This window comes from Aythya fuligula, chromosome 2 (genome assembly GCF_009819795.1).
Source record: "Aythya fuligula isolate bAytFul2 chromosome 2, bAytFul2.pri, whole genome shotgun sequence".
In the NCBI taxonomy this organism is placed as follows: Eukaryota; Metazoa; Chordata; class Aves; order Anseriformes; family Anatidae; genus Aythya; species Aythya fuligula.
In genome coordinates, this window is record NC_045560.1 from 158,701,398 (window position 1) to 158,728,991 (window position 27,594).

General features: G+C 50.9%; 6 protein-coding genes across 6 annotated transcripts; 2 read left to right on the forward strand and 4 right to left on the reverse strand.

The window, feature by feature from the left end:
- Positions 1–5,360: 5,360 nt before the first annotated feature.
- Positions 5,361–5,681, reverse strand: LOC116486794 (feather beta keratin-like). Its single transcript, XM_032183273.1, has one exon. It carries the CDS (start codon positions 5,679–5,681, stop codon positions 5,361–5,363), a length of 321 nt encoding a protein of 106 aa, XP_032039164.1.
- A 4,139-nt stretch (positions 5,682–9,820) lies between these two features.
- On the reverse strand, positions 9,821–10,126 carry LOC116485680 (feather keratin 1-like). The gene has a single exon (XM_032181170.1). It carries the CDS (start codon positions 10,124–10,126, stop codon positions 9,821–9,823), a length of 306 nt encoding a protein of 101 aa, XP_032037061.1.
- Positions 10,127–14,217: 4,091 nt separating this feature from the next.
- LOC116486853 (feather beta keratin-like) lies at positions 14,218–14,538 on the reverse strand. Its single transcript, XM_032183359.1, has one exon. The coding sequence runs from the start codon at positions 14,536–14,538 to the stop codon at positions 14,218–14,220; it is 321 nt and encodes a 106-aa protein (XP_032039250.1).
- Positions 14,539–17,781: 3,243 nt separating this feature from the next.
- LOC116486735 (feather beta keratin-like) lies at positions 17,782–18,102 on the reverse strand. Its single transcript, XM_032183183.1, has one exon. It carries the CDS (start codon positions 18,100–18,102, stop codon positions 17,782–17,784), a length of 321 nt encoding a protein of 106 aa, XP_032039074.1.
- Positions 18,103–19,478: 1,376 nt separating this feature from the next.
- On the forward strand, positions 19,479–20,150 carry LOC116485681 (feather beta keratin-like). The gene is made up of 2 exons (XM_032181172.1): positions 19,479–19,585; positions 19,805–20,150. The coding sequence occupies exons 1-2, from the start codon at positions 19,479–19,481 to the stop codon at positions 20,148–20,150; spliced, it is 453 nt and encodes a 150-aa protein (XP_032037063.1).
- A 3,612-nt stretch (positions 20,151–23,762) lies between these two features.
- On the forward strand, positions 23,763–24,083 carry LOC116486706 (feather beta keratin-like). The gene has a single exon (XM_032183138.1). The coding sequence runs from the start codon at positions 23,763–23,765 to the stop codon at positions 24,081–24,083; it is 321 nt and encodes a 106-aa protein (XP_032039029.1).
- Positions 24,084–27,594: the final 3,511 nt, after the last annotated feature.

A 27,594-nucleotide genomic window follows, 5' to 3' on the forward strand; every position in this document is an offset into this window, starting at 1 on the left:
TTGTAGTAAAGGGGGGTTCATCACACTTGCTCCCAGTCACTAGTCGTGTTTCCTAGGACTCCATTTTAGACCCAGTTTTCTTTGATGTTTTTGCATATGGTCTGGATACAGGACTCAAAAGAATACTAAGTAAATTTACAGATTATATGAAATAAGGCGTTGCTGTTGTCTCCCTTAAGGGTGGGGAGGTTGTGCAAAGAGTTCTTGACAGACCACAGGGCTGCGCAATCACCAGTCATATGAAGTTTAAGAAGAGTAAGTACCAGATTCTGCATCTGGGGCACGGTAACCTGTCCTAGTGTATGTACAGACCAGGGGATGAGGTACTGGGGAGCTGCCCCACAGAAAGGGATCTGTGGCTTCTAGTTGACAGTAAGTTGAGTAATGAAGTGGGGTGTGTTTTCTTACCTCAAATGTTCCCTTTTTGGGTCCTGCTGTTCAGGACATGGCCAATTATCATGGCAGTGCATTTCAAGTGTCAGTATTAAAGGCCAAAAAATAGTTCTTGAATGTGTGTGTAAGAATCATTAAATGATTGAATGTTTTCAGTGGGAAGGCATGTTAATTCTAAGATTCCTGTAGGCCTGTTTTAGTTACTGGTGTGTTATAAATGGCTAAGCAAACTTGCTGAGTGCCTGCTCAATAGCACCATGCATATCAGTGACAAAGAGGTCAAATAATACTGGTCCCAGGACAAAATCCTGAGAGAAAGCACTCCTCCCTGGTCTCTATATGAGCATTGAGCTGTTGCCCACAACTCCTTGAATGTTCTCATCCAGCCAATCAGTTGTCTGCTAAGTGGTCCATCTGTCAAACCCGTGAGAATCCTCTTTAAAAACAAGGATATATATGTAAGAGAGCTGTCCAGATCCTTCTTGAACATCAACAGGCTTGGGCCCAGCCAGCCTGCTGATCCTTGCTTTATTTTGAGTGAAGTTGAAGGAGTTTTGGGAGCAGAAAGGAAGAGAAGACATCACAGGCTGACATACACAAGAACTTTGTTGTGGAAAAAGAGTGCAAAGATGTGAGAGTAGAAGGGGCCTGTTCTGTGCTGCAAGTAGTGCAAGTAGTCAGGCTGTGTCCCATTGTAGAGCAGATTTTCCCAGAGCCCCAAGTTCTTCCTGCACTGCAATAGAATCAAGACATGGAAGGTGCTGGGTGGGTTTGTGGCTGCGAGCACGTCATTGCAGTGGAGAGTACTGGACATGGAAGACGGTGGTAGGAGTAGAAGGAAATGAGAGTAGACTGTTGATCAGCCATGTTACCATGCAGCATGGACTGGCCCCCTTTCCTACTTGTGTGTGGAGTACCATGAGAAGTAGAACTGTGGCTGGTGAACCCATGCACCACGAACAGCACAGAGATGCATCCTCACTCTGAGAAGTGGCTTGCACAGTCTTGAAGGCTTCAGTCAGGGACGTTGGCGTGGGTCTTTCGCAGGTGTAGCAGCGTCTTCTGCAGCCAAGGCCTTCGGAGCATCAATAATAAATTCAATAATCATGGATTTATAAAGAACACATCCGATGTGACCATCTGCAGAATCTTCTATGTAGAAGTGACTGACATTCTACATATACGACTCTGTGATAATGTTTGTTGTGAAGGCGTAGGACCATGTTGCAGAAGAAATCAGGTCAAGTTGTGCTGACATGAGGAGATTGTTTAAGAGGGCATAGTCAGAAGAGCCTTAGAGTGCCCAAGGCTTTAGTTGGGCACATATATCACAGAATCATAGAATCACAGAATTGTCTAGGTTGGAAGAGATCTCAAGACCACCTAGTCCAACCTCTGACCTAACACTGACAAGTCCTCCACTAAACCACATCACTAAGCTCTACATCTAAACGTCTTTTAAAGACCTCCAGGGATGGTGACTCAACCAGGGCTGCCCATTCCAATGCCTCACAACCCTTTTGGTAAAGAAGTTTTTCCTAATATCCAACCTAAACCTTCCCTGGAGAAATTTTAGCCCATTGCCCCTCGTCCTGTCACCAGACATGTGGGAGAATAGACCAATCCTCACCTCGCTACAGCCTGCTTTAATGTAGCTATAGAGAGCGATAAGGTCACCCCTGAGCCTCCTCTTCTCCAGGCTGAACAATACCAACTCCCTCAGCCGCTCCTCTTAAGACTTGTTCTCCAGGCCCTTCACCAGCTTTGTTGCCCTTCTCTGCACTCTCTCGAGCACCTCCATGTCCTTCTTGTAGCGAGGGGCCCAAAACTGAACATGGTACTCAAGTTGCGGCCTCACCAGAGCCGAGTACAGGGGGACAAACACTTCCCTAGACCTGCTGGCCACACTGCTTCTTATACAAGCCAGGACGCTGTTGGCCTTCTTGGCCACCTGAGCACACTGCTGGCTCATATTCAGCCGACTATCAACCAATACTCCCAGGTCCTTCTCTGCCTGGCAGCTGTCCTACCACTCATGTCCCAGCCTGTAGCTCTGCTTGGGGTTATTGCGCCCCAGGTGCAGGACCAGGCACTTGGCCTTGTTGAACCTCATGCAGTTGACCTCAGCCCATCGGTCCAGCCTATCCAGATTCTCCTGCAGAGCCTTCCTACCCTCAAGCAGATCAACACACGCACCTAACTTGGTGTCATCTGCGAACTTACTGAGGATGCACTCACCACCCTCATCCAGATCATCGATAAAGGTATTAAAGAGGACCGGCCCCAATACCAAGCCCTAGGGGACACCACTAGTGACCAGCCTCCAGCTGGATTTGACTCCATTCATTTGACTCTTTGGGCCCGGCTATCCAGCCAGTTTTTAACTCAACGAAGCGTACACCAGTCCAAGCCACAAGCAGCCAGTTTCTTGAGAAGAATGTTGTGGGAAATGGTGTCAAAAGCCTTGCAGAAGTCAAGGTAGATGACATCTGCAGCCTTTCCCTCATCCACCAAGCGCGTCACTTTGTCATAGAAGGAGATCAGGTTCGTCAAGCAGGACCTGCCTTTCATAAACCCATGCTGACTGGGCCTGATCACTTGGTTGCCCTGTAAGTGCCTCGTGATGTAAGTGCCTCCATGAGCTTCCCTGGCACTGAGGTCAAACTGACTGGTCTATAGTTCCCCGGTTCTACCCTCCAGCCTGTCTTGTAGATGGGCGTCACATTTGCTAGCTGCCAGTCTAATGGGACCTCCCCCAATAGGGGGGTCTTGGGTGTAGGTCTTGGGTGATGCGCTGGAAGCCCAGGTGGTGCCCACTTGTGGTGATGTTGGTGACATCCTTGCCAGGTGTGGTGGTTTTACTCATCTGGACAGCTGAGCTCTGCCCACAACTGTTCTCTCACTCCCCCTCCTCAAATGGAAAGGTTGGAGAAAATATAATGAAAAGGGCTCAAGGGTTGAGATAAGGACAGGGAGATCACAAAACAACAATAGTCACAGGCAAAACAGGCTCAGCACTGGGAGATTAATAAAACTTATTATTCATTCCTAATAAGCTAGAGCAATGAGAAAGAAACAAAACATAAACAAAGTAAAGATATCTACCTCTGCCCACCCTATTCCATCTCCTCCCCTCGAGTGGCATAGGGCAACATGAAAGGTGGGCTGCAGTCAGTCCTTGTTGCTTCATGTCCGCCGCTCCTTCGTGGTCCCTCTCTGCCCCTGCTCCAAGTTGGGTCCCTCCAATGGGGCATTCATAGCTTCTTTTGGCAACCTGTTCCAGTACCTCACCACCCTCACAGTAAAGAATTTACTCCTAATATCTAATCAAACTCTATCCTCATTTCATTGAAAACCATTCCCCCTTGTCCTATTATTATCTACATGAGTAAAGAATCCTTCTCCATCTTTTTTAGAAACCCCCTTCAAGTACTGAAATGTCTCAAGGAAGTCTCCCTGGAGCCTTTTCTTCTCCGGGCTGAACAACCCAGGATCTATGAGCCTTGCTTCATAGGAGACATGCTCCAGCCCTCTGATTTTCTTTGAAGCCTTCCACTGCACTAAGTATAACAGGTACACATCTTTCTTGTGCTGGGGGCCCAAAACCTGAAAGCAGTACTCTACGTGGGGCCTCACAAGGTGTGCTAGTTTTACCCTGCTAGGCAGCTAAACACCACAACTGCTATCTCACTCCCCTTCCTTAGATGAGGAGGGGAAGAGGTAAAATAAAGAACAACTTACGGGTTGAGATAAAGATAATTTAATTAAAGGGAAAAATAATAATAATAAATATTAAGGAAATATTAGTATTAACTAAACAATTTAACTAAAGGGAAAAAAATGAAAGGTGAAAAGGGGGGAAGGGAAAAAAGGAAAAACAAGCAAACAAACAAAAACAAACAACAAATAAAGGTTATGTGGAAGTGTAGAGGAAATAAATTACTCTCTACTTCCCACAGATGAGCGATGCTTGACCACATCCTTGAAGCAGGGCCTCAAAGTACGTAGCCTATTTTCAGTAGGAGGATCGACATTTTCACAATGAGAACCCAGCCCTCCCCTCTTCTGTTTCCACCTTTTATTGTTGAGTGTGACATCATATGGTATGGAATATCCCTTTGTCTGGTTTAAGTCAGCTGCCCTGGTGATGTTTCTCTTCTCACTTTTTTGCCCACCCCCTAGGAGGGTTAGAGAGAGTCCTGATGTGCCAGCACTGCTCCACCATAGACACAGCACTGGTGTGATAACACTGCTGTTCTAGCTACAAGTGCAGAGCACAGCACTGTATGGGCTGCTGCAGGGTAAGTTGACACAGCACTGGTGTGATAACTCTGCTGTTCTAGCTACAAGTGCAGAGCACAGCACTGTATGGGTTGCTGCAGGGAAAGTTAACATCCCAGCCAGACATAGTACACAAAGGCAGAGTAGAGCGGGACAATCAACTCACTCGACCTGCAGGTCACACCTCTGTTGATGCAGCACAGGATGCAGTTGGCCTTCTGGGCTGCAGGTGTGCACTGCTGGGTCCTGTTGAGCCTTTGGTCCCCCAGAACAACCCAAGTCCTTCTCTGCAGGGCTGCTCTCAATGAGTTCTTCTCCCAGTCTGTACTCGTATCTGGGATTGCCCCAACCCAGTTGGAGCACCTTGCACTTTGACTTGTTGAACCTCATGTGGTTCACATGGGCCCACTTCTCTAGCCTGTCCGGGTCACTTTGACTGGAGAGCGTTGTGTGAAGAAAGGAGAAGTGACAGTCTGGCATGCATTAGAACTTTATTGAGGAAGACTCATGAAAAGGAAGGAGCACAAGCAGCAGGGCCCTGGTCAGAGGTGCAGGCACAGTGACCATCAACAGCTATGCATTTTGTGTGGAAGGTACTCCCAGACCCCAGAGATCAGAGCATCCTCAGTCCATGAAATTGGCTGCAGGGCATTGTTAGCTGCGGTCAGGGGTGTTGGCGTGGGTCCTTAGCAGGGGTAGCAGGCTCTTCTGCCAGAGAAGCAGCCCAGGCCTCCCAAGCCATAGCCTCCAAGGCCAAAGCCTCCGAAGCCACCAGAGGAGATGGGCACTCCCTGGGCGCTGAGGTTGCTGCCCACGGCAGCTGATGCGGAGGATCCAACGGCGGTGTTCTGGGGGAAGGAGCTGAGGATGGGTCCTGGCAGGGTGACCACCACGGTGGAAGGCTGGATGGCGACGTGGGAGTCCTCGCACTGCCTGACACAGGGCTCGTTGCAGCTGTTAGCCAGCGGGGTGGGTCCGCAGGGGTTGCAGAGGTTGTAGCAGGACATGTCTGTGGTGTGGAGGGTGCCTGGAAGAGAGGGTGTTGCGAATTCAGAGGGTGCTGGGGATGTGTGGAGCACTGCTGGGGGAGGCCAAGGGAGTGGGAAGGCCAAGAGTGGGGCTGTGGGGAGCCTGACAGAGGGGAGGTGGACTGGCTGCTGAGGCTGGGGTCAGAGGGCGTGTGGAGAGATAGGCCTGGTGGGGTGGGTGAGAGAGGGGACCGGGGTTCAGGCTCACCTTGTTGGTTGCAGTGGAGAAGGCGTTGGGAGGAGTGTGTGAGAGTGCGAGGAGCAGAGCTGGCTTTTATGCTGGTCCCCGAGTGCCTGCAGGGCAAAAGAGCCTTTGCACATGACAGCATATGGCATGACCTGCCCTTGCATGCCAAAGCCTGGCAAGTAATGAGGTAGGCTGTGTTGTCATTCCCACAATGCTCCCTTTTCATTTTCTCCTTTGAGGATGTGTCTTTTTAACTTGGCAGTACATTTCAAGTGAGCGTATTAAAGAACAAAGGATAGTTCTTGAAGGTGCATGAAAGAGCGAATAGAAGATGCATCTAAAGCATGTGAGAGGTTCATTGTCATCAGTGACATCATGGTTTGGCACTCCTGAGGTTTGGTTGTTGGCTTTGTTGTGAGGAGGGGGCCTTTGCTGTTGGCTTCCTCAGCAGGCTGGTCTGGATTTCCCAATTGTGCCAGGTATGATGCTCTTCCAATTGCATCACATTCACTTCCTCCATGCCTTCATCCCAACCCACCAGCCTACGTTTAGCCCTTGTTTTTCCCTGTTGGGTGTGCTACATTGGTGTCTTGGTGGCCATCTTGCACGTAGAGGCTGTATGTGGGAGCAAGCGGGTTCCCTGTCTTGTCCCTGGGACTGCAGTCTGAGGAGGCAGAGGACGGGTGTTTGCATAGCAGGGTGTTGTAGTCTTGGGCCTGTCTCAGGGGTGACAAGACTAAGTGCGCTGGGAGTCCTGCCATGCTTCCCAAAGGGTTGCATTGGCACCTCAATAATGCTCCATTTTCTGGGGCCAGCATGTTGACAGCCAGGGCTTTGGCATCCTGCGGTTTGATGGGAGTCCCTTGGGCTGTCTGGTGAGGCATGGTAGAGGCTCACAGGAGAGAGGCTGTCCCTCATTAGAGGTAGAAGACAGACATGTGGAACTGTCCACAAGGTTTGGCCCCATGGTTCATGGGAGTTCTCTGGGGTGAGCTAAAGGGGGAATCCTACTCCTGTGCATGGTGTTTGATGTTGAGACAGACGATGTGGACCTTTCAGAGGGGAGCTGGAGGTGTGCATGCTGCTTGTGGTTGTGGACCTGAGGCCGCAGTGGTGATGGCTGCATTCCAAGGAGTGGGGGATTTGCAATGCCACTCCCTGATCTGCCGAGGTGAGTGTTTTGTAGGCTGTCTCACTGGAGCTTGTTGATGAGGATGCTGGGAAGAATGTGTGGCTGGTTATGCAGGAGTTCTTGGGACCTGAAGGGCTGCACCTGCAAACACTGAGCATCCTGGCTGATGTTTCACATACTTTTTGTACTGTGGTGCCCAGAACTGCACACAGTACTTAAGGTGAGGCTGCACAGCGCAGAGCAGAGCCGGACAATCCCTTCCCTTGACCGACTAGAAATGTCGTGCTTGATGCACCCCAAGATACATTTGGCCCTCCTGGCTGCTAGGGCACATTGCTAGCTCATCTTCAACTTGCTATCAACCAAAACCCCCAGATCCCTCTCTGCGGGGCTGCTCTCCAGCGTCTCGTCACCCAGTCTGTGCATATAGGCAGGGTTGCCCCTTCCCAGGTGCGGGACCTGGCACTTGTGCTTGTTAAACTTCACGCAGTTGGTGATTGCCCAGCTGTCCAGTCAGTCCAGATCTTTCTGCAAGGCCTTTCCACTCTCAGCAGAGTCCACAACTCCTCCAAGTTTATTATCATTGCCAAATTTGCTCAAAACACCTTCTAATCCTAATTCCTAATAGTTTAAAACAACATTGAAATGAACTGGCCCTAAAATGGAGCCCTAGGGGACCCCACTGATGACTGGCTGCCAGCTTCATGTGGCCCCATTTACCATAACCCTTTGAGCCCTACCCATTAGCCAATTGTTCGCGCATCATATTATTTTTGTATCTAGCTATATGCTGGACATTTTGTCCACTAGGATCCTATGGGAAACTGTCAAAATCTTTACTGAAATCCAAAAAGATCACATCAGCTGGTTTCCCTTGATCGAATAAACAAGTGATCTTATCAAAAAACAAAATCAAATTTGTTAAACAGGACCTACACCTCATTAAACCAAGTTGGCTGGGACCAATGACTCCTCCCCCTGAGTAGCACAGGGGAACGGGGAGTGTGTGCTGCAGTAGGTCCCTGTTGCTTCATGTCCACCGCACCTTCACAGTCACTCTCTGCTCCTGCTCCACGTAGCGTCACTCCCACGGGATGCTGTCCTTCCCAAACTGAGCCCATGTGGGCTTCCCACAGGCAGCAGCTCTTCAAGAACCGCTCCCATACAGGTCCATAACACGGGGGCCCTATATCAGGAGCAAACTGCTCCAGCACAGGCCCCCCACAGGTGGCAGCTCCCCCCAGACTCCCTGCTCCTGCGTGGGCTCCTCTCCACAGGCTGCAGCTCTGTCCTGGGGGCCTGCTCGTGCAGGGGCTCTCCATGGGCTGCTACCTCATCTCCACTGCATTTGTACAGGGTGAAGTGGGAATCATCATAGAATCATAGAACGGCTCACCTTGAAAGGGACCTTAAGGATCCCTTAAAGACCTTAAGAATCATCAAACTCCAGCCCCCTGCCATAGGAAGGGATGTCACCCACCAGATCAGGTTAGCCAAGACCCCATCCAAACTGGTCTTTAACACCTCTAGGGATGGTGCATCCACAGCTTTTCTTGGCAACCTGTTCCAATGCCTCACCACCCTCACAGTGAAGAATTTCCTCCGAATTTCTAGTCTAAATCTGTCATCTTTTAGCTGAAGACTGTTCCCCCTTGTCCTATCATTTTCTACATGAGTAAAGAGTCCTCCATCTTTTTTAAAAGACTCCTTTAAATATGGAAAGGTCTCAAGGAAGTCTCCCCAGAGCCTTCTCTTCTCTGGGCTGAACATCACAGAATCACAGAATTACATAACATTAAGGATTGGAAGGGACCTTGAAAGCTCATCTAGTCCAACCCCTCTGCCGGAGCAGGAACACCTAAATCATGTCAAAAGGGAATGTGTCCAGGTGGGTACTGAAAGTCTCCAGAGAAGGAGACTCCACAACCCCCCTGGGCAGCCTGTTCCAGTGTTCTCTAAACCTCAACATAAAAAAAAGATTTGCCTAATATTTAAGCAGGACTTCCTGTGTTCTAGCTTACACCCATTAACCCTTGTCCTATCACTGTGTGTCACCTAGAAGAGCCTGGCTCCATCCTCCTGACACTTGTCCTTTACATATTTATAAACATCACCAACTTTCTCAACGTTTCTTCATAGGAGAGGTGCTCTAGCCTTCTGATCATCTTTGGAGCCATCCGCTGGACTCGCTCTAACAGGTACACATCATCTTGTGCTGTGGGACATAAAGCTTTAGGTAGTACTCCATGTGGGGCTTCATGAGGGCAAAGGGGAACAATCACCTCCCTCAACCTGTAGGTCACACCTCTGTTGATGCAGCCCAGGATGCAGTGGGCCTTCTGGGAGGGCAACGCTGGGTGTTGTCAAGCCCTTGGTCCACCAGAACCCCCAAGTCCTTCTCTGCAGGGCTGCTCTCCATGACTTCTTCTCCCAGTCTGTACTCCTGTCTGGGATTGCCCTGACCCAGGTGCAGCACGCTACACTTAGAATTGTTCAACCTCATGCAGTTCATATGGGCCCACTTCTCCAGCCTGTCCAGGACCCTTTCAGTGGAGAGTGTTGGGTGGAGAAAGGAGGAGTGTCAGGCTGGCATGCATTAGAACTTTATTGAGGAAGACTCATGAAAAGGAAGGAGCAGAAGCAGCAGGGCCCTGGTCAGAGGTGCAAGCAAAGTGACCATCAGAAGCTATGCAATTTGTGTGGAAGGTATTCCCAGACCCCAGAGATCAGAGCATCCTCAATCCATGAAGTTGGTTGCAGGGCATTGTTAGCTGCTGTCAGGGGTGTTGGCGTGGGTCCTTAGCAGGGGTAGCAGGCTCTTCCACCAGAGATGCAGCCCAGACCTCCAAGGCCAAAGCCTCCGAAGCCGCCGGAGGAGATGGGCACTCCCTGGGTGCTGAGGTTGCTGCCCACGGCAGCTGATGCGGAAGATCCAACGGCGGTGTTCTGGGGGAAGGAGCTGAGGATGGGTCCTGGCAGGGTGACCAGCACGGTAGGAGGCTGGATGACGACGTGGGAGTCCTCGCACTGCCTGACACAGGGCTCATTGCAGCTGTTAGCCAGCGGGGTGGGTCCGCAGGGACGGCAGATGTCGTAGCAGGACATGTCTGTGTTGTGGAGGGTGCCTGGAAGAGAGGGTGTTGGGAAGGCAGAGGGTGTTGGTGGCATGAAGAGCTGTGCTGGGGGGGGGCAAGGGAGTGGAGAGGCCTGGGGTCATGAGGAGCATGGTGGTGGGGAGGTGGAAGGGTTTTTGAGGCTCAGGGCAGAGGGCGTCTGGAGAGATAGGGAGATGAGGCTAGTGGAGTGGGGAAGGAGGGGGTCGGGGTTCAGGCTCACCTTGTTGGGTGCAGGGGAGAAGGCGTCTGGAGGAGTGTGTGAGAGTGTGAGGTGAAGGGCCGTCTTTTATGCTGGTCCCTGAGTGCCCGCGGGACAAGAAACCCTTTGTGCATGACGGCATTCGGCGTGAGCTGCTCTTACATGCCAAAGTGTGACAAGTGGGGTGTGTTGTCCTTCCCACAACGCACCTTTTTCATTTCCTCCTGTTGAGGACATGTCTATTTGGCCTTCGCAACAGCTTTTAAGTAAGGATGGCTCTTTGGGAGGATTTGCATTGAGAGTGATAGTGAGGGCAGTACGCAAATGTCGCCAAAGCATGGGAGAGGTGGGGTGTCATGAAATGAGGTCATGGCATGTCACTCATGTGGTGCGGTTTGCAGCTGCATTGTTGCGAGGAGGGGGCCCTATTTGCTGGCATCGCCATACTGCTGGCTGGTCTGGGCTTCACAGAATTGCTGGGCATGAGACACTGGCACACTTATTTATGATGATCTTACCCCTCTCATTTATAATGTGTAGCCACCGTTTGTTGTAATCTCTTAGGAGTTCAGCAGAGATTTGATTAAGTTCCTCAGAATATCCTTCCAGACAAAAATGTCAAGCACACAGCTAGTCTAATATCTAATGTGATGGTTGAGCAGTTGGCTGATAGGTCAGACTCAAAGTGTAGTTGTAAATGGGGTTACCTGTGCCTGGCAGGGAGTCACTGTGGGGGTTCCCGAGGTCTCCATTTTGAGTAGAGAAGCCTCGCACATAGATGCTGAGAAATTAGAGGGCCGGGCTATGAGCAACAGCATGAAATTTAACAAGGGCAACTGGCGAATTCCCCATCTGAGACAGGGCAACCCTGGATCTATGTCCAGACTGCGGGAGGAGAGGCAGGAGAGCAGCCCCGCCTGAAAGGGCATGGGAGTTCTGGTTGACAGCAAGTGGACTGAGAGTCAACTGGGTGCCCTGGCAGCCAAAGTTCCCCCGTTTCCTGGGTTACATCAAGCACAGCATTGCTAGCTGGTCAAAGGAAGTGATTGTCCCACTCTACTGCGCACTGGTGTGGCCTTCCCTCAAGTGCTGTGTACAGAATTGGTCACCACAATCTAACAACACAAAACTCTTAGACATTGTCAAAAGGAGAAGTACAGAGATGGTGAAAGGTTTAGAGGGCAGGATGTATGAGGAGTGGCTGCAGTCCCTTGTTTTGTTGAGCCCAGAGAAGAGGAGACCTCACCAGAGCTTACAGCTTCACCACGAAGGGAGCAGAGGGACAGGCGCTGATCTCTTCTGTCTGGTGAGCAGCAGTGGGGCCTGAGGGAACAGCCTGAAGAAGCTGTGTCAGGGCAGGTTCAGCTTGGATATTAGGGAAAGGCTATTTCCCGAGAGAGTGGCTGGGCACTGGAACAGGCTCCTGTGGAAGCCATCACAGCACCAAGCCTGCTGCAGCACAACACTCTCAGAAATGCGGTTTGATTTTTGGGTAGTCCTGTGTGGAGCCACGAGTTGGACACAATGTTCCTTGTGGGTCCCTCACAACTTGGTCTATTCTGTGATTCCGTGATTCCATCGCATTTGCTGCCTCCCTGCCTTTCTAACAACTCGCTAAGCCAGTCTTTACCCTTGTCTTTCCTGTTGGGTGTACTGTATCAGTGACTTGGTGGCTGTGGTGCTTGGAAGGTTGTAGGCGGGAGAAAGGAAGCTGCCTGCTTTGTCTTGTGCAAACCTGGGGCCATCCCTGCGGGTGGCTGCCCAAGCAGGCAGGAGAAGGCTGTTTGTGAGAGCAGGCTGTTGTCCCCTGCGGCCTGGTACTGAGCTCGCAAGCCCTTTGATGTCAGCAGTCCTGCCATTCTTCTCAAAGACTTGCTTTGGCCACTCCGTAGCACTTCCCTTTGCTGATGCCAGCATGTTCCCAGGCTAGGCTTTGGCCCAACACACTGCTTGATAGGGGCCCCTTGGGTTGATTGGGGATGCAAGCAAGATAGCTTGAGACTCATGAGGGGCTGAGGGAGTGGAACTGTGGGGAAGGGCTAGCTGGGGACCCAGGTGTTGGGGGTCTTCTTTAGGGTGAGTGTCAAGGTGACAGCTATTTTTCTGCCCCATGTTTGATGGTCAGAAAGAGGATTTGGATATTTCAGAGGGGAGCTGGAGGCATCTAGATTACTAGACCTTGCGCTGGTGTTTGCATTGCAAAGGGAGGAATGATGGCAAGGCCTGCCTGAGGGCAGCTGAGGTGAGTGTTTTGCAGGCTGTCTCTCAGGTGAGCAGAGCTTCTTGCAGAGGCAGATGGGTAGGTTGTGCATCTGGATATGCAGAAGTAATCAGGATCTGATAGGCTGCACCCAAGGAAGGTGAGGGTTCTGGCTGATGTCTGTGCAAGGCCATTTTCAATTATCTTTGAAAGGTTATGGCAACTGGGACAGGACCTGGAAACTCAATGAAACTCACCCGACTCCTATGTTCAACAAGCAGGAGAAGGAAGGCCTGGGACTCTGCAGGCTGTTCGGTCTGTCATGCGTCACTGTGAAGGTTCTGAAAGTAATCCTCCTGGAAAGCACACCACAAGCACACGAATGATAAGAAAGAGCTGGGGAGTAGTCAGCATGGATCTATGAGGAGCAGATTATACTGGAGCCTTCTCAGTGTCTTCTACATTGAAGTGACCTGCTGGGTACACAAGGGGAGAGCAACAGCTGTTGCTTACTTTACCTTTAGGAAAGACTTTGATGCTTGCTCCCATGACACGCTTGCAGAGAAGCTGACAAGTACAGGTTACACAAACAAACAGTGGGGTGGTCTGAAAAGAGGCAGCATGCCACTGCACATGGTCCTGGACAGCTTGCTGACCGTTCTTGACCACAGCTGTTGCCCTACCCGTTGTCAAGATGTCCTTCCTGACTATATCATTCTGAGATAGTGTTTGTTGTGACGGTGTAGGATTATAGAACAGAAGAAAACAGTGGTAGTGTGTGCTAATGAGGGGAATTTTTTTGAGAGGGTGTGGTTAGAAGAGCCTTAGCAGGATGAAGCCTGTGTTTGGTCACTTCTAGGTCTTGGGTGATGTCATTTAAGGTGTTGTGGCCCTTTCTGACCTGCCCTGATGACCTTTTGTGCTTGGGCAGCGGCAGGCCCCTTTGTAGCTTGCTGAAAGAGTCCCTGTTCAAATGTGGGATAACTGCTGGATTCTCCTCAGAGAGGCCATCCCTGCAGTACCTACTACCAAAACCTTGCCAAGTAAACACAATACACTAGGGGAGGTCTTGTGGCATTTTTTGACCTGCCCTACCAATGTCTTGAGCCAAGCATTCCTGGGGCCTCACAATGGCAGAGAAGAAGGGGACAATCAACTCCGTCACTATGCTGGCCAGTCCTCTGTTGATGCAGCAGAGCATGCAGTTGGCCTTGTGGGCTGCAGGCGTTCATTGCTGGATCCTGTAGAGCCTTTCATCCAGCAGAACAACCCAAGTCCTTCTCTGCAAGGCTGCTCTCAATGAGTTCTTCTCCAAGTCAATACTCCTGTCTAGGATAGCCCTGACCCAGGTGCAGCACCTTGCACTTCGACTTGTGGAACCTCATGTGGTTCACATGGGCCTGCTTCTCCAGCCCGTCCAGGTCCCTTTGAATGAAGAGCATTATGTGAAGAAAGGAGGAGTGTCAGGCTGGCATGCATTAGAACTTTATTGAGGAAGACTCATGAAAAGGAAGGAGCACAAGCAGCAGGGCCCTGGTCAGAGATGCAAGAAGAGTGACCATCAGCAGCTACGCATTTTGTGTGGAAGGTATTCCCAGACCCCGGAGATCAGAGCATCCTCAGTCCACGAAGGTGGTTGCAGGGCATTGTTAGTTGCTGTCAGGGGTGTTGGCGTGGGTCCTTAGCAGGGGTAGCAGGCTCTTCTGCCAGAGAAGCAGCCCAGGCCTCCCAAGCCATAGCCTCCCAGGCCAAAGCCTCCGAAGCCGCCGGAGGAGATGGGCACTCCCTGGGCGCTGAGGTTGCTGCCCACGGCAGCTGATGCGGAGGATCCAACGGCGGTGTTCTGGGGGAAGGAGCTGAGGATGGGTCCTGGCAGGGTGACCACCACAGTGGAAGGCTGGATGGCGACGTGGGAGTCCTCGCACTGCCTGACACAGGGCTCATTGCAGCTGTTAGCCAGCGGGGTGGGTCCGCAGGGGTTGCAGAGGTTGTAGCAGGACATGTCTGTGTTGTGGAGGGTCCCTGGAAGAGAGGGTGTTGGGAAGGTGGAGGGTATTAGAGGTGTGTGGAATGGTGGTGAGGGAGGCCAAGGGAATTGGAAGGCCTGGGTTTGTGGGGAGCATGGTGGTGGGGAGGTGGAATGGCTGCTGATGCTGGGGTCAGAGGGCATGTGGAGAGATGGGCCTAGTGGGGCAGGGGAAGGAAGGGATCAGGGTTCAGGCTCACCTTGTTGGTCGCAGGGGAGAAGGTGTTGGAAGGAGATTGTGAAGGTGTGAGGCACGGGGCCGGCTTTTATGCTGATTCTTGAGTGCCCGCAGGGCAAGAGAGCCTCTGTGCATGACAACATTTGGCGTGAGCTCCTCTTACATGCCAAAGCCTGGCAAGTAATGAGGTGGGGTGTGGTGTCCTTCCCACAACTTGACCTTTTCTTTTTCTCCTGTTGAGGACATGGTGTTGGGTCCTGACGGCACCTTCAAAGTTTGATAATTAGAGGCTGGAGCATTTCTGAGAAAGGTGCATGGGAGGGCAGGTAGGTGAGGTGTCTGAAGGCTGCCTGAGGTGCAGTGTCATGAGTGAGGTCTTTCTGTGGCATTCATGTGGTGCGGCCCAGCCACACTTGGCTTTGTCGCTCTAAGGAAGTCCTTGCAATGGAGAGCATCGGGCATAGAAGCAGGTACTATGAAAAGAAGGAATGAGAGATGAGTAGGTCCTACAATGGCCATGTTTTCTGACACCATAGGCTTCCCACCCTTTCCTCCGAAGCTGAACTCCTCAGAGAACACAAGATTTGACACTCTACTTGATGGGATTTCTCGGGCTGGGTTGTGTGGTCTGTGAGCAGCCCTGAGATTCATGAAAGGCAGAGGACAAGTGGGATTGTGAGAAAGGGCCAGCTGGGAGCCATTGTGTTATTGGGAATTATATTTGGGATTTGTGTCAAGGGGGAAACTTATTTCTCTGCCCAGTGTTTGATTTTGTGAAAGATGATTTGGAAATTTCAGATAGAAATTGGAGGCATGCGGTCTGCAACTCAAAACGGTGGGTAATATGATGGCCTACCACTCAGTAGCCAAAGGCAGTATTTCGTGGGCTGTCTCTCAGGTGAGTAGTGCATGTTACTGAGGAAGATGGGGAGGCTTTGGCACTGGATGTACTGAAGTACACAGGACCTGTAAGGTTCCACCCACAAATGCTGAGAGTCCTGGCTGATATTTTAACAAGGCTACTTTCTTCTTTCTTTGAAAGTTGATGGCGACTGGGTTCCTGAAGACTGGAAGGGAATCATTCCACTCCTATGTTCAACGAGATGGAGCAAAAATGTCTGGAAACTGCAGACCGGTTGGTCTGTCATGCGTCACTGGGAAGGTTCTGAAAGAAATCCTCCTGGAAAGCACATGAGAAGCACATGAATGATAAGAAAGAGATGGGGAGTAGTCAGCATGGATCTACGAAGAGCAGATCATAGTGGAGCCTGCTCGGTGTACTCTACCTTGAAGTGACCTGCTGGGTGCACAAGGGGAGAGCAACAACTGTTGCTTAACTTACCTTTCAGAAAGGCTTAGATGCTTGCTCCCATGACATACTCGCAGAGAAGCTGACAAGTACAGGTTACACAAACAAACAGTGGGGTGGCCTGGAAAGTGGCTGCATGCCACTGCACATGGTCCTGGAGAGCCTGCTGACAGTTCTTAACCACAGCTGTTGCCCTACCCGGTATCAAGAGGTTCCTTCATGACCATATCATTCTGAGATAGTGTTTGTTGTGACTGTGTGGGATCACAGTAGAGAAGATAGCAGCTGTAGTGTGTGCTAATGAGGGGAATTTTTTTGAGAGGGCGTGGTTAGAAGAGCCTTAGCATGATGAAGTTTGTGTTTGGTCACTTGTAGGTTTTGGGTGATGTCATTTAAGGTGTTGTGGCCCTTTTTGACCTAGCCCTATGATCTCTAGATCTTTGCCTTTGTACTGATAGAAATGGGAAGAAGAAGGGAAGAGGAGGAGCTTCAGGCTGGCATTCTTGAGAACTTTATTGAGGAAAGCACATGGAAAGGAAGAAGCAGCAAGTGGAACAGCCTCTGGGGCTCTTGGATGCCGGTAGGGTGACCAAAATCTCATCCTTGTGTGCGGAAGATTTTCCAGGATCAAGGAGATCTTCCTGCCCTGTGATGGGAGCAGTGGAGAGGGAGTCAATCCCTGGTGGTGTTTGGCTTTTGAGCACATCATAGCAGCAGAGCGTACTGCACGTAGGAGACAGTGCAAGTCAAGGAAAGAAGTGGGAGAATGGTAGAATGTAAGTTGGCCATGTTTCCAAACATTGCGGAATAGCCCACATCCTTGCTTCTCTTGTTCATGCCTTGAGAGAAATAGTCGTGCTTGTGGAGATGATGACACAGTGGGTCAGTGACAATGCAAAGGTGCAATCTCAATCCACAAGTAGTCACACATCACATATGTGGTGTTGATGTGGGGGACAACTCTGTTAAATAATACTGGCCTCAGTAGAGACCCCAGAGGGACACCACTCACCCCTGGAGTATACCTGGGCACTGAGCTGCTGAGCACAACACTTGGAATGTAATCATTTAGGAAATTCCTTATCTGCTGAGTGGCCCATCATGTCTTTCCATGGTAGTGAGAAGGAGCTATGTAAGAGCGTTCTCCAAACGCTTCTTGAACACCAAGAGGCTTGGGCCCTGATGGCCACTTGAGCCCTGCTTTTTGTTCTTTTTGTTGGCTGAAGTTGGAAGAGCGTTGGGAGAAGAAAGGACGATGACGCATCTGAGGATATGGGAAGCAGACTGATTTTATTGAGGAAAACATGAAACCGAGGGAGCATCAAGTGGAAGGTGCACATTCTGAGGTGCCTGGACGGTGTCCACCAGCCTGTGTGCCTTGCGTAGAGCAGATTTTCCCAGAGCCCCAAGGTCTCCCTACCCCGTAGTAGAAGCAGCCCCAGAAGGTTTCGCGACAGACTGTGCTAGTGAGCAAGTTATTGCAGCAGAGAGTAGCATCTGTGGAAGTTTGTGCTATGGAAAGGAGAAAGAGGAAGAAAGAAGGAGGTATGTTGGCCATGTTTCCTGAAAGCATGGCCTGGCCCTTCCTTCCTTGCTTGCTTTGTTATGCCATGGAATGATGAGCTGCGGCTGGTCAGCCTGTACGCCATGAATAGTGCAGAGGTGCATCCTCTGACCGAGAAGTCAATGGCACGGTGTTGGAGGCTGCTGTCAGGGGTGTTGGCGTGGGTCCTTAGCAGGGGTAGCAGGCTCTTCTGCCAGAGAAGCAGCCCAGGCCTCCCAAGCCATAGCCTCCCAGGCCAAAGCCTCCGAAGCCGCCGGAGGAGATGGGCACTCCCTGGGCGCTGAGGTTGCTGCCCACGGCAGCTGATGCGGAGGATCCAACGGCGGTGTTCTGGGGGAAGGAGCTGAGGATGGGTCCTGGCAGGGTGACCACCACGGTGGAAGGCTGGATGGCGACGTGGGAGTCCTCGCACTGCCTGACACAGGGCTCGTTGCAGCTGTTAGCCAGCGGGGTGGGTCCACAGGGGCGGCAGAGGTTGTAGCAGGACATGTCTGTGTTGTGGAGGGTGCCTGGAAGAGAGGGTGTTGTGATATCGCAGGGTTTTTGGGGCATGAGGAGTAGTGGTTGTGGAAGGCCAAGAGAGTGGGGAGGCCTTTGGTGAGCTTGTGGGGAGCATGGTGGTGGGGAGGTGGAAGGGCTGCTCAGGTTGGCAGCATAAGGCATGTGGAGAGATGGGGTCGATGGGGTGGGTGAAGGAGTGGAGCGGGGTTCAGGCTTACCTTGTTGGTCACAGTGGAGAAGGCCTCTGGAGGAGTGTGTGAGGGTGTGAGGCACAGGGCTGGCTTTTATGCTGGTTCTTGAGAGCCCACAGGGCAAGAGAGCCTTTGTGCATGACAGCATTTGGCAAGAGCTGCTCTTACATTCCAAAGCCTGGCAAGTAATGAGGTGTGGTGTGGTGTCATTCACACAATACTCCGTTTTTATTTCCTGTTGTTTAGGATGTTTTTGTTTCACAGAATCTTGGCAGCATATTACAAGTGACAGTAATAAAGACTAAAGGATAGTTCTGAAGGTGCATGAAATATTGGGAAAAGATGAATCCAAAGCATGTGAGAGGTGCATTGTCATCAGTGAGGTCATAGTTTTGTACTCAAGAGGTCTGCTGCTTTGTTGTGAGATGGAGCTCCATTTGCTGACATCCCCAGCAGGATGGTCTTAGCTTCAATTCTCTTCAATGCTTTTGATTATCATCTGGATTTAGGCTCAAATGTGTACTCAGTAAGTTTGCAGATGATAGTAAATAACGAGAAGCTGTTGTCTCTCTCAGGAGCTGAGAGGCTTTGCAGAGAGATCTTGAGAGACCATAAGGCCAGTCACCAATTCTAAAAATATTATCCTGGCTATACAGTGTAACATGCTGGCTCCCCAGCTGGCCCTTAATGACTGTCCCTGTCGTCAATCTCAGGGCCTCTCCCAGCCAGCCTAATGGAATCCATCAAGCAGAGTATCAAGTCACATGGTTTTGGCTTTGGAGTAAAGAGAAAGATGTGAGGAATAATGGCAAGTGTATGGCCTAGTCTTCTCTTAATCCCTTCTTGTCATAGCACTGACTTCTAGGTCCAATACTCTCCACTGCAATGACTTAGTCACAGTCACAAGCCCAGTGTGGCTGAGCCTTACGACATAAACGCCACATAAAAACCTCACTCATGACACTGCAATCAGTCAGGCTTTGGCACATCATTGACATGCCCTGCCATGCACCTTTAAAAGAAATCATTTGGCCTCTAATACTCTCACTTTGAAGGTGCCACTGGAACCAAGCAACATGTCCCAAACAGGATGAAATACAAAGAGACGGTTGTGGGAAGAACAACATGCTCATTACTTGATGGGCATTGGCGTGCAAGAGCAGCTCACACCAAATGTTGTCATACACAAAGGCTCTCTTGCCCCACGGGCACTCAAGGACCAGCTTAAAAGCCAGCCCTGTGCCTCACACCCTCACACACTCCTCCAGAGGCCTTCTCCCCTGAGACCAACAAGGTGAGCCTGAACCCTGCTCCACTCCTTTACCCACCCCATCGACCCCATCTCTCCACACGCCTTATGCCACCAACCTGAACAGCCCTTCCACCTCCCCACCGCCATGCTCCCCACTGTCCCATCCTAAGCTTCCCCGCTCTCCTGGCCTTCCACCACCACCACTCCTCATGCCCCCAGTACCCTCCGCCATCCCAACACCCTCTCTTCCAGGCACCCTCCACACCACAGACATGTCCTGCTACAACCTCTGCCGCCCCTGTGGACCCACCCCGCTGGCTAACAGCTGCAACGAGCCCTGTGTCAGGCAGTGCGAGGACTCCCACGTCGCCATCCAGCCTTCCACCGTGGTGGTCACCCTGCCAGGACCCATCCTCAGCTCCTTCCCCCAGAACACCGCCGTTGGATCCTCCGCATCAGCTGCCGTGGGCAGCAACCTCAGCGCTCAGGGAGTGCCCATCTCCTCTGGCGGCTTCGGAGGCTTTGGCCTTGGAGGCTATGGCTTGGGAGGCCTGGGCTGCTTCTCTGGCAGAAGAGCCTGCTACCCCTGCTAAGGACCCACGCCAACACCCCTGGCAGCAGCCTCCAACACCTTGTCTGCCACTTCTCGGACAGAGGATGCACCTCTGCGCTGTTCATGGCGCACTGGTTCACTAGCCACAGCTCTACTTCTCATGGCACTGCACACTCTAGCAGGGAAGGGGGCCAGTCCATGCTGCATGGAAACATGGCTGATTGATGGCCTACTCCTCTCTCACTCCTTTCTTGTCCTTCCACCATCTACCATGTCCAGTACTCTCCACTGCAATGACGTGCTCGCAGCCACAAACCCACCCAGCACCTCCCATGTGCTGATTCTATTGCAGTGTAGGAAGAACTTGGGGCTCTGGGAAAATCTGTTGTACCATGGGACATAGCCTGATGGTTGCACTACTTGCACCACAGGACAGGTCTCTTCTACTCTGCACGCCTTTTCACTCTTTTTCAACAATAAAGTTCTTGTGTATGCTAGCCTACGATGTCTCCTCTTTCTTTCTGCTCCCAACACTCCTTCAACTTCAGTCAACATAAAGCAGGGCTCAACAGGCTGGCTGGGCCCAAGCCTGTTGCTGTTCAAGAAGGATCTGGACAGCACTCTTACATATATCCTTAATTTTAAAATGGATAGTCACGGGCTTGACAGATGGACCACTTAGCAGACAAATAATTGGCTGGATGAACACATTCAGGGAGTTGTGGGCAACAGCTCAGTGCTTATATAGAGACCAGGGAGGAGTGCTTTCTCTCAGGATTTTTTCCTGGGACCAGTATTATTTGACCTCTTTGTCACTGACATGCATGGTGGTATTGAGCAGGCACTCAGCAAGTTTGCGCATGGCACCAAGCTCAGTGGGGTGGCCGACACCTTAGAGGAAAAAGGGATGCCATCTGGAAGGACCTTGACAGGCTTAACAAGTGGGCCCAAGCAAACCTCAAGGAGTTCAACAAGGCTGATTGCAAGGTCCTGCATTTGGGTTGAGACCATCCCCAGCATGAATACAGCCTGAGCAGCAAGTGGATTGAGAGCAGCCCTGCACGGAATGACTTGGGGGTACTGGTGGAGAAATGTCTTAATATGACCAGCGATGTAAATTAACAGCCCAGAAAGCCAGCCATTTCCTGGGATGCACCAATAAAAGTGCTGCTAGCAAACAGAGGGATGCCATTCTCCCTCTCTACTCTGCTCTTGTCAGACCCCACCTGGAAGACTGTGTTGAGTGCTTGGGCCCCCAGCATAAGACAGATCTGTACCTGTTAGAGCAGGTTGCAAGGAGCGATACAAAGATGGTCAAAGAGCTGGTGCACCTCTCCTACAAAGACAACCTTCCCTTCCCTACGCTGAGAAGGCAGGCTTGGTCAGCCTGGAGAAGAGAAGGCTCCAGGCAGGCATTATAAAGAACCTCCAGTAATTAAAACAGGCCTACAGGAATCATAGAATTAACATGCCTTCCAACTGAAAACATTCAATCATTTAATGATTCTATCTGGTTTAACATTCATGTTGCCTTGTATGTTCTCAGGACTTGGACTCATGAAGCCTCAAGGATCTGGATACTCTATAGCATCTCACAGTCAAGATAGTCTACAATTCTAAGAGTCTATGAAAAGGGACACAAGGACTCTCCTAGCAAGTATGTCACTGAGAACAGCACCAACGAGCTGCTGCTGTTCTTTTGGCACGTGACACAAGCCCTTCATTTGCCCAAAGGCCTGTGCATGCTAAGGGACTTTAGCATGGGTCAGAAGTCAGCACGCACTGAACATCTCTCTTTCCCATAAGGATTTTCTGGCCACCATCCCTGACTGATAGCATCAAGACACTGCAATCAACGTCATGGAGTGAGGGTTGCACCTCTGGGATGAGGCTGGATCTTGGGCTCACCAAATCCTCAACTATGGCTCCTTCTCAAAGCCACCCATACTTTCTCAGCTTGTCCCTGAGGAGGCAAAGCACTGGCTTTATGGTATGGAGACCATTTCAGAACCATCACTAGGAGCACCTGGGTCTTACAGGGGAACATTGTGCTTCAAGCCCTTCCTGAGCTTATCAGACAGCAAATGAAAAATGACAGCTTCTGGAAACGCACCTCTGGGGAGCAGCATAGATAAGATGCAGGAGCATTGCAGGGGCTCGCAGGTGAAAGCAAATCAGTTTGGGGCTTCTGGGCACCGTGCCTACACCACCGGCCCTCCCTGGGCACTGATGACACCACACCTCTCCCTTTCTTTGGATGCATCTTCTATCCAGCCTTACACACACTTTCAAGAACTATTTTTTGGTCTTTAAAACTGACACTTGAAATGCACCGCCATGATAATTGGCCATATCCTGAATAGCAGGACCCAAAAAGGGAACATCTGGGGTAAGAAAACACACCCCACTTCATTGCTCAACTTACTGTCAACTAGAAGCCACAGATCCCTTTCTGTGGGGCAGCTCCCCAGTACCTCATCCCCTGGTCTGTACATACACTAGGACAGGTTACCATGCCCCAGGTGCAGAATCTGGTACTTACTCTTCTTAAACTTCGTATGACTGGTGATTGCACAGCCCTGTGGTCTGTCAAGAACTCTTTGCACAACCTCCCCACCCTTAAGGGAGACAACAGCAACGCCTTATTTCATATCATCTGTAAACTTACTGAGTACTCATTTGAGTCCTGTATCCAGACCATATGCAAAAACATCAAAGAAAACTGGGTCTAAAATGGAGTCCTAGGAAACACGACTAGTGACTGGGAGCAAGCGTGATGAACCCCCCTTTACTACAACTCCTTGAATTTGACCAGTCAGCCAACAGTCCACCAACTGTGTTATGTATTTATCTACGTACATGCTGGACATTTTGTCCCAGAGGATGTTGTGAGAAACAGTATCAAAAGGTATGCTGAAATCCAAAGAAATTGCATCTACTGCCTTCCTTTGGTCTATTAGATGGGTAACCTTGTCATAAAAGGAAGTGGCTGCACCTCATGCCCAGCGCATGCAAGAAGCCCCTCCTCACAACAGAGCCGCAATCACACCACATGAGAGCAGCACCATGAGCTCACTGAAAACACTGCTCCTCTCCTATGCCTGGGTCACGTCTTCTGCCCGCTTTGACATGCACCTTCAAGAGCAATCCTCTGGCCTCTAATAATTACTTTGACGTAAAAGGTGCCACCATTGCCAAATGGACATGTCCTCCAGAGAAGGACATGAAAATTGAGCGTTGCAGGATCAAAAACATGCCCCACCTCATTACTTGCCAGGCTTTGGAATGCAAGAGCAGGTCATGCCAAATGCTGTCATGCACAAAGGCTCTCTTGCCCCATGGGCACTCAAGGACGAGCATAAAAGCCGGCCCTGCGCATAGCACCCTCACACACTCCTCTCAACGCCTTTTCCACTGCAACCAACAAGGTGAGCCTGAACCCCTCTCCCCTCCTTCACCCACCCCACTAGGCCTATCTCTCCACATGCCCGCTGCCCCCAGCCTCAGCAGCCCTTCTGCCACCACTAAGCCATACTTCCCATAACCCCAGGCCACCCCACTCCCTTGGCCTCCCCCAGCACTGCTCTTCATGCCACCAACACCCTCAGCCTTACCAACACCCTCTCTTCCAGGGAACATCCACACTACAAATATGTCCTGCTACAACCTCTGCCGCCCCTGCGGACCCACCCCGCTGGCTAACAGCTGCAACGAGCCCTGTGTCAGGCAGTGCGAGGACTCCCACGTCGCCATCCAGCCTTCCACCGTGGTGGTCACCCTGCCAGGACCCATCCTCAGCTCCTTCCCCCAGAACACCGCCGTTGGATCCTCTGCATCAGCTGCCGTGGGCAGCAACCTCAGTGCCCAGGGAGTGCCCATCTCCTCTGGTGGCTTCGGAGGCTTTGGCCTGGGAGGCTGTGGCTTGGGAGGCCTGGGCTGCTACTCTGGCAGAAGAGCCTGCTACCCCTGCTAAGGACCCACGCCAACACCCCTGACAAAAGCCTCCAAAACCATGCAAGGAAGCTCTCAGAGTGAGGATGCACCTCTGTGCAATTTATGGCACATTGGCTCACCAGCTATAGCTCTTCTTTTTGTGGCACTTTCTTTCTCTTTCTACTTTCCATAGCACCTCATTCTATGTCCAGTACTTTCTGCTGCAATTACTTGCTCAGAGCAAGAAGCCCCTTGGGGACCTCCTTTCTGGTGAATTTATTACAGTACAGGAAGGCCTTTTTGCTCTTAGAATATCTGCTGGACACAAGGGACGGAAGCCGATGATCGCCCTTCTTGCACCTTAGAATTTGTCCCTTCTATTCTGTATGCCTTCCTTTTTGATGTTTTTTCTTCAATAAAATCATTCTGTATCACATTCTGATATGCCTCCTCTTTGTTTCTTCTCTCAACGCTCTTCCAACTTCTTTGACAATAAAGATAGGGCTCAAGAGGCCATCATTCCAGATGGTGAAGGGTCTTGTGCTCAGACTCCATCAAGCCTAACATAGGAATCCCATCCCAACATACACACAGGGATGGTTGGAGAAAGCTATTGGTGAGTTCCCCAAGGTGCCAAGACCTATCCCAGGAAGTATGTTCACCACAGCCAGCATAGCTTGGCACAATTTTTACTTCCAGAACATGACACGAGCCTTTCATTTGCCCAAACGATGGCTTGGGTACATAAAGGCCATCTGGTCAGGTATCTGATGCAATCTCCCTATGTCACCACACACCTAATTCTCTTCCCCAGCACCACTCTCCAGCCCTCCTAAGATATGTTCCCACAGAAGCAGAAAGAAAATCAAAGAAACAAACAGTGAAAAGAAAGAAGAGAGGAACAACGTGACTTCACAGGAAGGCCTCATTTCTATAGTCACAAAGGGAACATTACTGGCCATGGCCTATGCCCCGTGTCATGTAAAGGCTAAAAACGCCCTACAGGAAGCATTGCACACCTCATCCAACCACTCTCCTCCTCCTCAGCTATTCACGTATGCAAGGCTTTAGGGCTCTTGCACATTTTCCTGAACAAACTGAGACTGTAATAGGCTGCAAGGGAATCTCACAAAAATATCCACAGAGCCTTCTGCTGGCTGTTTCACACAGAAAGATGAATGGAGCAGGAATTGCAGTTCTCAATGGCCACATAGCCTTTGCCAAGACTTCCAGGGCTAAAGGCAAAGACACACAACAGGAAAGAGGGCCTGCAAGCAACTATATGGCCACAAGCACAATGAGGATCGAGCACGAGAGTCGTTACAAGGGTTCTGGCACAAAGATGCACCTCACATTGCACTCACCCTTCCAAGTCTCATTCGACCAGCACAGAAACCTTTCTCTCCACTCCACAAAGTCACCAACCTGTCTCACAGCAGGCCCCCAGCCCAGCATGGCATTCCTCTCCTAAGCCTCTTGCCTGCCAGTCACCCCAGTGCCCAACAACAGAGAAGCACAGTCACCCTTCCCACCTCACCTCATCTCCTTCAGCAACAAGCCCTGCTCACCTGAGGGACAGTGCACAGGACATACACATGCATCGCAGGAAGGCAGGCCACCCACAAGTTCCCAGACAGCGATTTACCAATCCCATCAAACGTCTCTAAAAACCTGGGATGGTCCTTCACGAAACAGCGTGTCCCCTGCCTCCTCCCTGCACATCTCTCCTGCACAGTCCATGCTATTGCAGCCCTCCAGTCACACAAGCTGCTCCACCAGCCTCAGGTAATCCCAGTTCTCTGAGCTGACACAGGGCTCTTGTGCCTCCTGCCTACTTCCCAAGCTCTATGCTTTTGCATACAGGCACCTCAGGTGTATCCTTTTCCCACCTCTTGTTTCTTCCTAGGACTTCTCTGGCTCAGTCAGCACACCCTATGTACTGACAACCCACCGTGTGTTTCCCCACTTACCTGCAACCTACAGTCTTCCAACAGAACCAGCTTACATCCCTAGTCATCTGGTTTCACAGTATTGTGGAATGGTTGAGGTTGGAAGGGACCTCTGGACGTCACCTCATTCATCCCCTCCACTCAAGCAGTACCACCAAGACCAGATTACCCCGGACTGTCTCCAGGTGGCTTTTGAGTACCTCCAAGGAGAACTTGGTCACCCACACTATAAAAAATGTTTATACAGATTTACACAGAACATCTGGTCTTCTACTTTGTGCCCATTGCCTCTTGTCCTGGCACCACAGAATCACAGAATGGTTGAAGTTGGAGGGAACCTCTGAAGATCATCTAGTCCAACCCTCCTGCCAAGCAGGATCACCTAGAGCACATTGTACAGGATAGCATCCAGGCATGTTTTGAATATCTCCAGAGAAGGAGACTTCACGACCTCTCTGGGCAACCTGTTCCAGTGCTCTCTCACCCTCACAGTAAAGAAGTGCCCTCTCGTATTCAGATGAAACTTTCTGTGCTTCAGTCTATGCCCCTTGCCTCTCATCCTGGCACCGGGCACAACTGAAAAGAGTCTGGTTCCATCCTCTTGACACCCTCCCTTCATATATTTATATGCATTGATGAGATCTCCCTTCAGTCTTCTCTTTTCCAAGCTAAACAGGCACAGTCCTCTCAGCCTGTCCTCATATGACAGGTGCCTTAGTCCTCTAATCATCTTCATAGCCCTCCTCTGGCCTTGCTCCAGTAGTTCCATGTCCCTCTTGTACTGGGGAGCCCAGATCTGGACACAATACTCCAGGTGTGGCCTCACCAGGGCTGAGTAGACAGGCAGGATCACCTCTCTCGACCTGCTGGTAACACTCTTCTGAATGCACCCCATGATACCAATGGCCTTCTTGGCCACAAGGGCACATTGCTGACTCATGGTCAGCCTGCTGTCCACCAGGACTCCCAGCTCCCTCTCTGCAGAGCTGCTCTCCAGCAGATCAGCCCCCAGCCTGTATTGGTACTTGGGGTTATTTCTCCCTAGGTGCAGGACCCTGCACTTGCCTTCATTGAACTTCATGAGGTTCCCCTTGGCCCATCTCTCCAGCCTGTCCAAGTCCCTCTGAATGCCAGCACAGCCCTCTGGGGTATCAGCCACTCCTCCCAGCTTTGTGGCATCAGCAAACTTCCTGAGGGTGCACTCTGTTCCATTGTCGAGGTCACTGATGAATAAATTGAACAAAACTGGACCCAGTACTGATGCCTGGGAGACACTTCTAGCCACAGGCCTGCAACTAGACTCCTCACCACTGAGCCCAACCCACTAAGCTCTGCCATCCAGCCAATTAGCAATCCACCTCACTGTCCACTCATCTAGCCCACACTTCCTGACCTTGCCTATGAGGATGTTATGGGAGATAGCATCAAAAGCCATGCTGAAGTAAAGGTAAATCACATCCACTGCTCTCCCCTCATCTACCCAGCTAGTCATCTCATCATAGAAGGTTATCTAGGTTATCATAGAAGGTTAAGCACAATTTCCCCTTGGTGAATCCATGCTGACTACTCCTGGTCACCTTCTAATCCTCCACATGCTTGGAG

What these genes read in the sequence shown, in the direction of transcription:
- LOC116485680 (XM_032181170.1), bottom strand. Translation starts at nt 10,126, where the DNA reads ATGTCCTGCTACGACATCTGCCGTCCCTGCGGACCCACCCCGCTGGCT.
- LOC116485681 (XM_032181172.1), top strand. Translation starts at nt 19,479, where the DNA reads ATGTTGTCATACACAAAGGCTCTCTTGCCCCACGGGCACTCAAGGACC. An exon ending in TCCTCCAGAGGCCTTCTCCC is followed by an intron (nt 19,586 to 19,804) that starts CTGAGACCAACA and finishes AACACCCTCTCT; the next exon opens with TCCAGGCACCCTCCACACCA.
- LOC116486794 (XM_032183273.1), bottom strand. Translation starts at nt 5,681, where the DNA reads ATGTCCTGCTACAACCTCTGCAACCCCTGCGGACCCACCCCGCTGGCT.
- LOC116486735 (XM_032183183.1), bottom strand. Translation starts at nt 18,102, where the DNA reads ATGTCCTGCTACAACCTCTGCCGCCCCTGTGGACCCACCCCGCTGGCT.
- LOC116486706 (XM_032183138.1), top strand. Translation starts at nt 23,763, where the DNA reads ATGTCCTGCTACAACCTCTGCCGCCCCTGCGGACCCACCCCGCTGGCT.
- LOC116486853 (XM_032183359.1), bottom strand. Translation starts at nt 14,538, where the DNA reads ATGTCCTGCTACAACCTCTGCAACCCCTGCGGACCCACCCCGCTGGCT.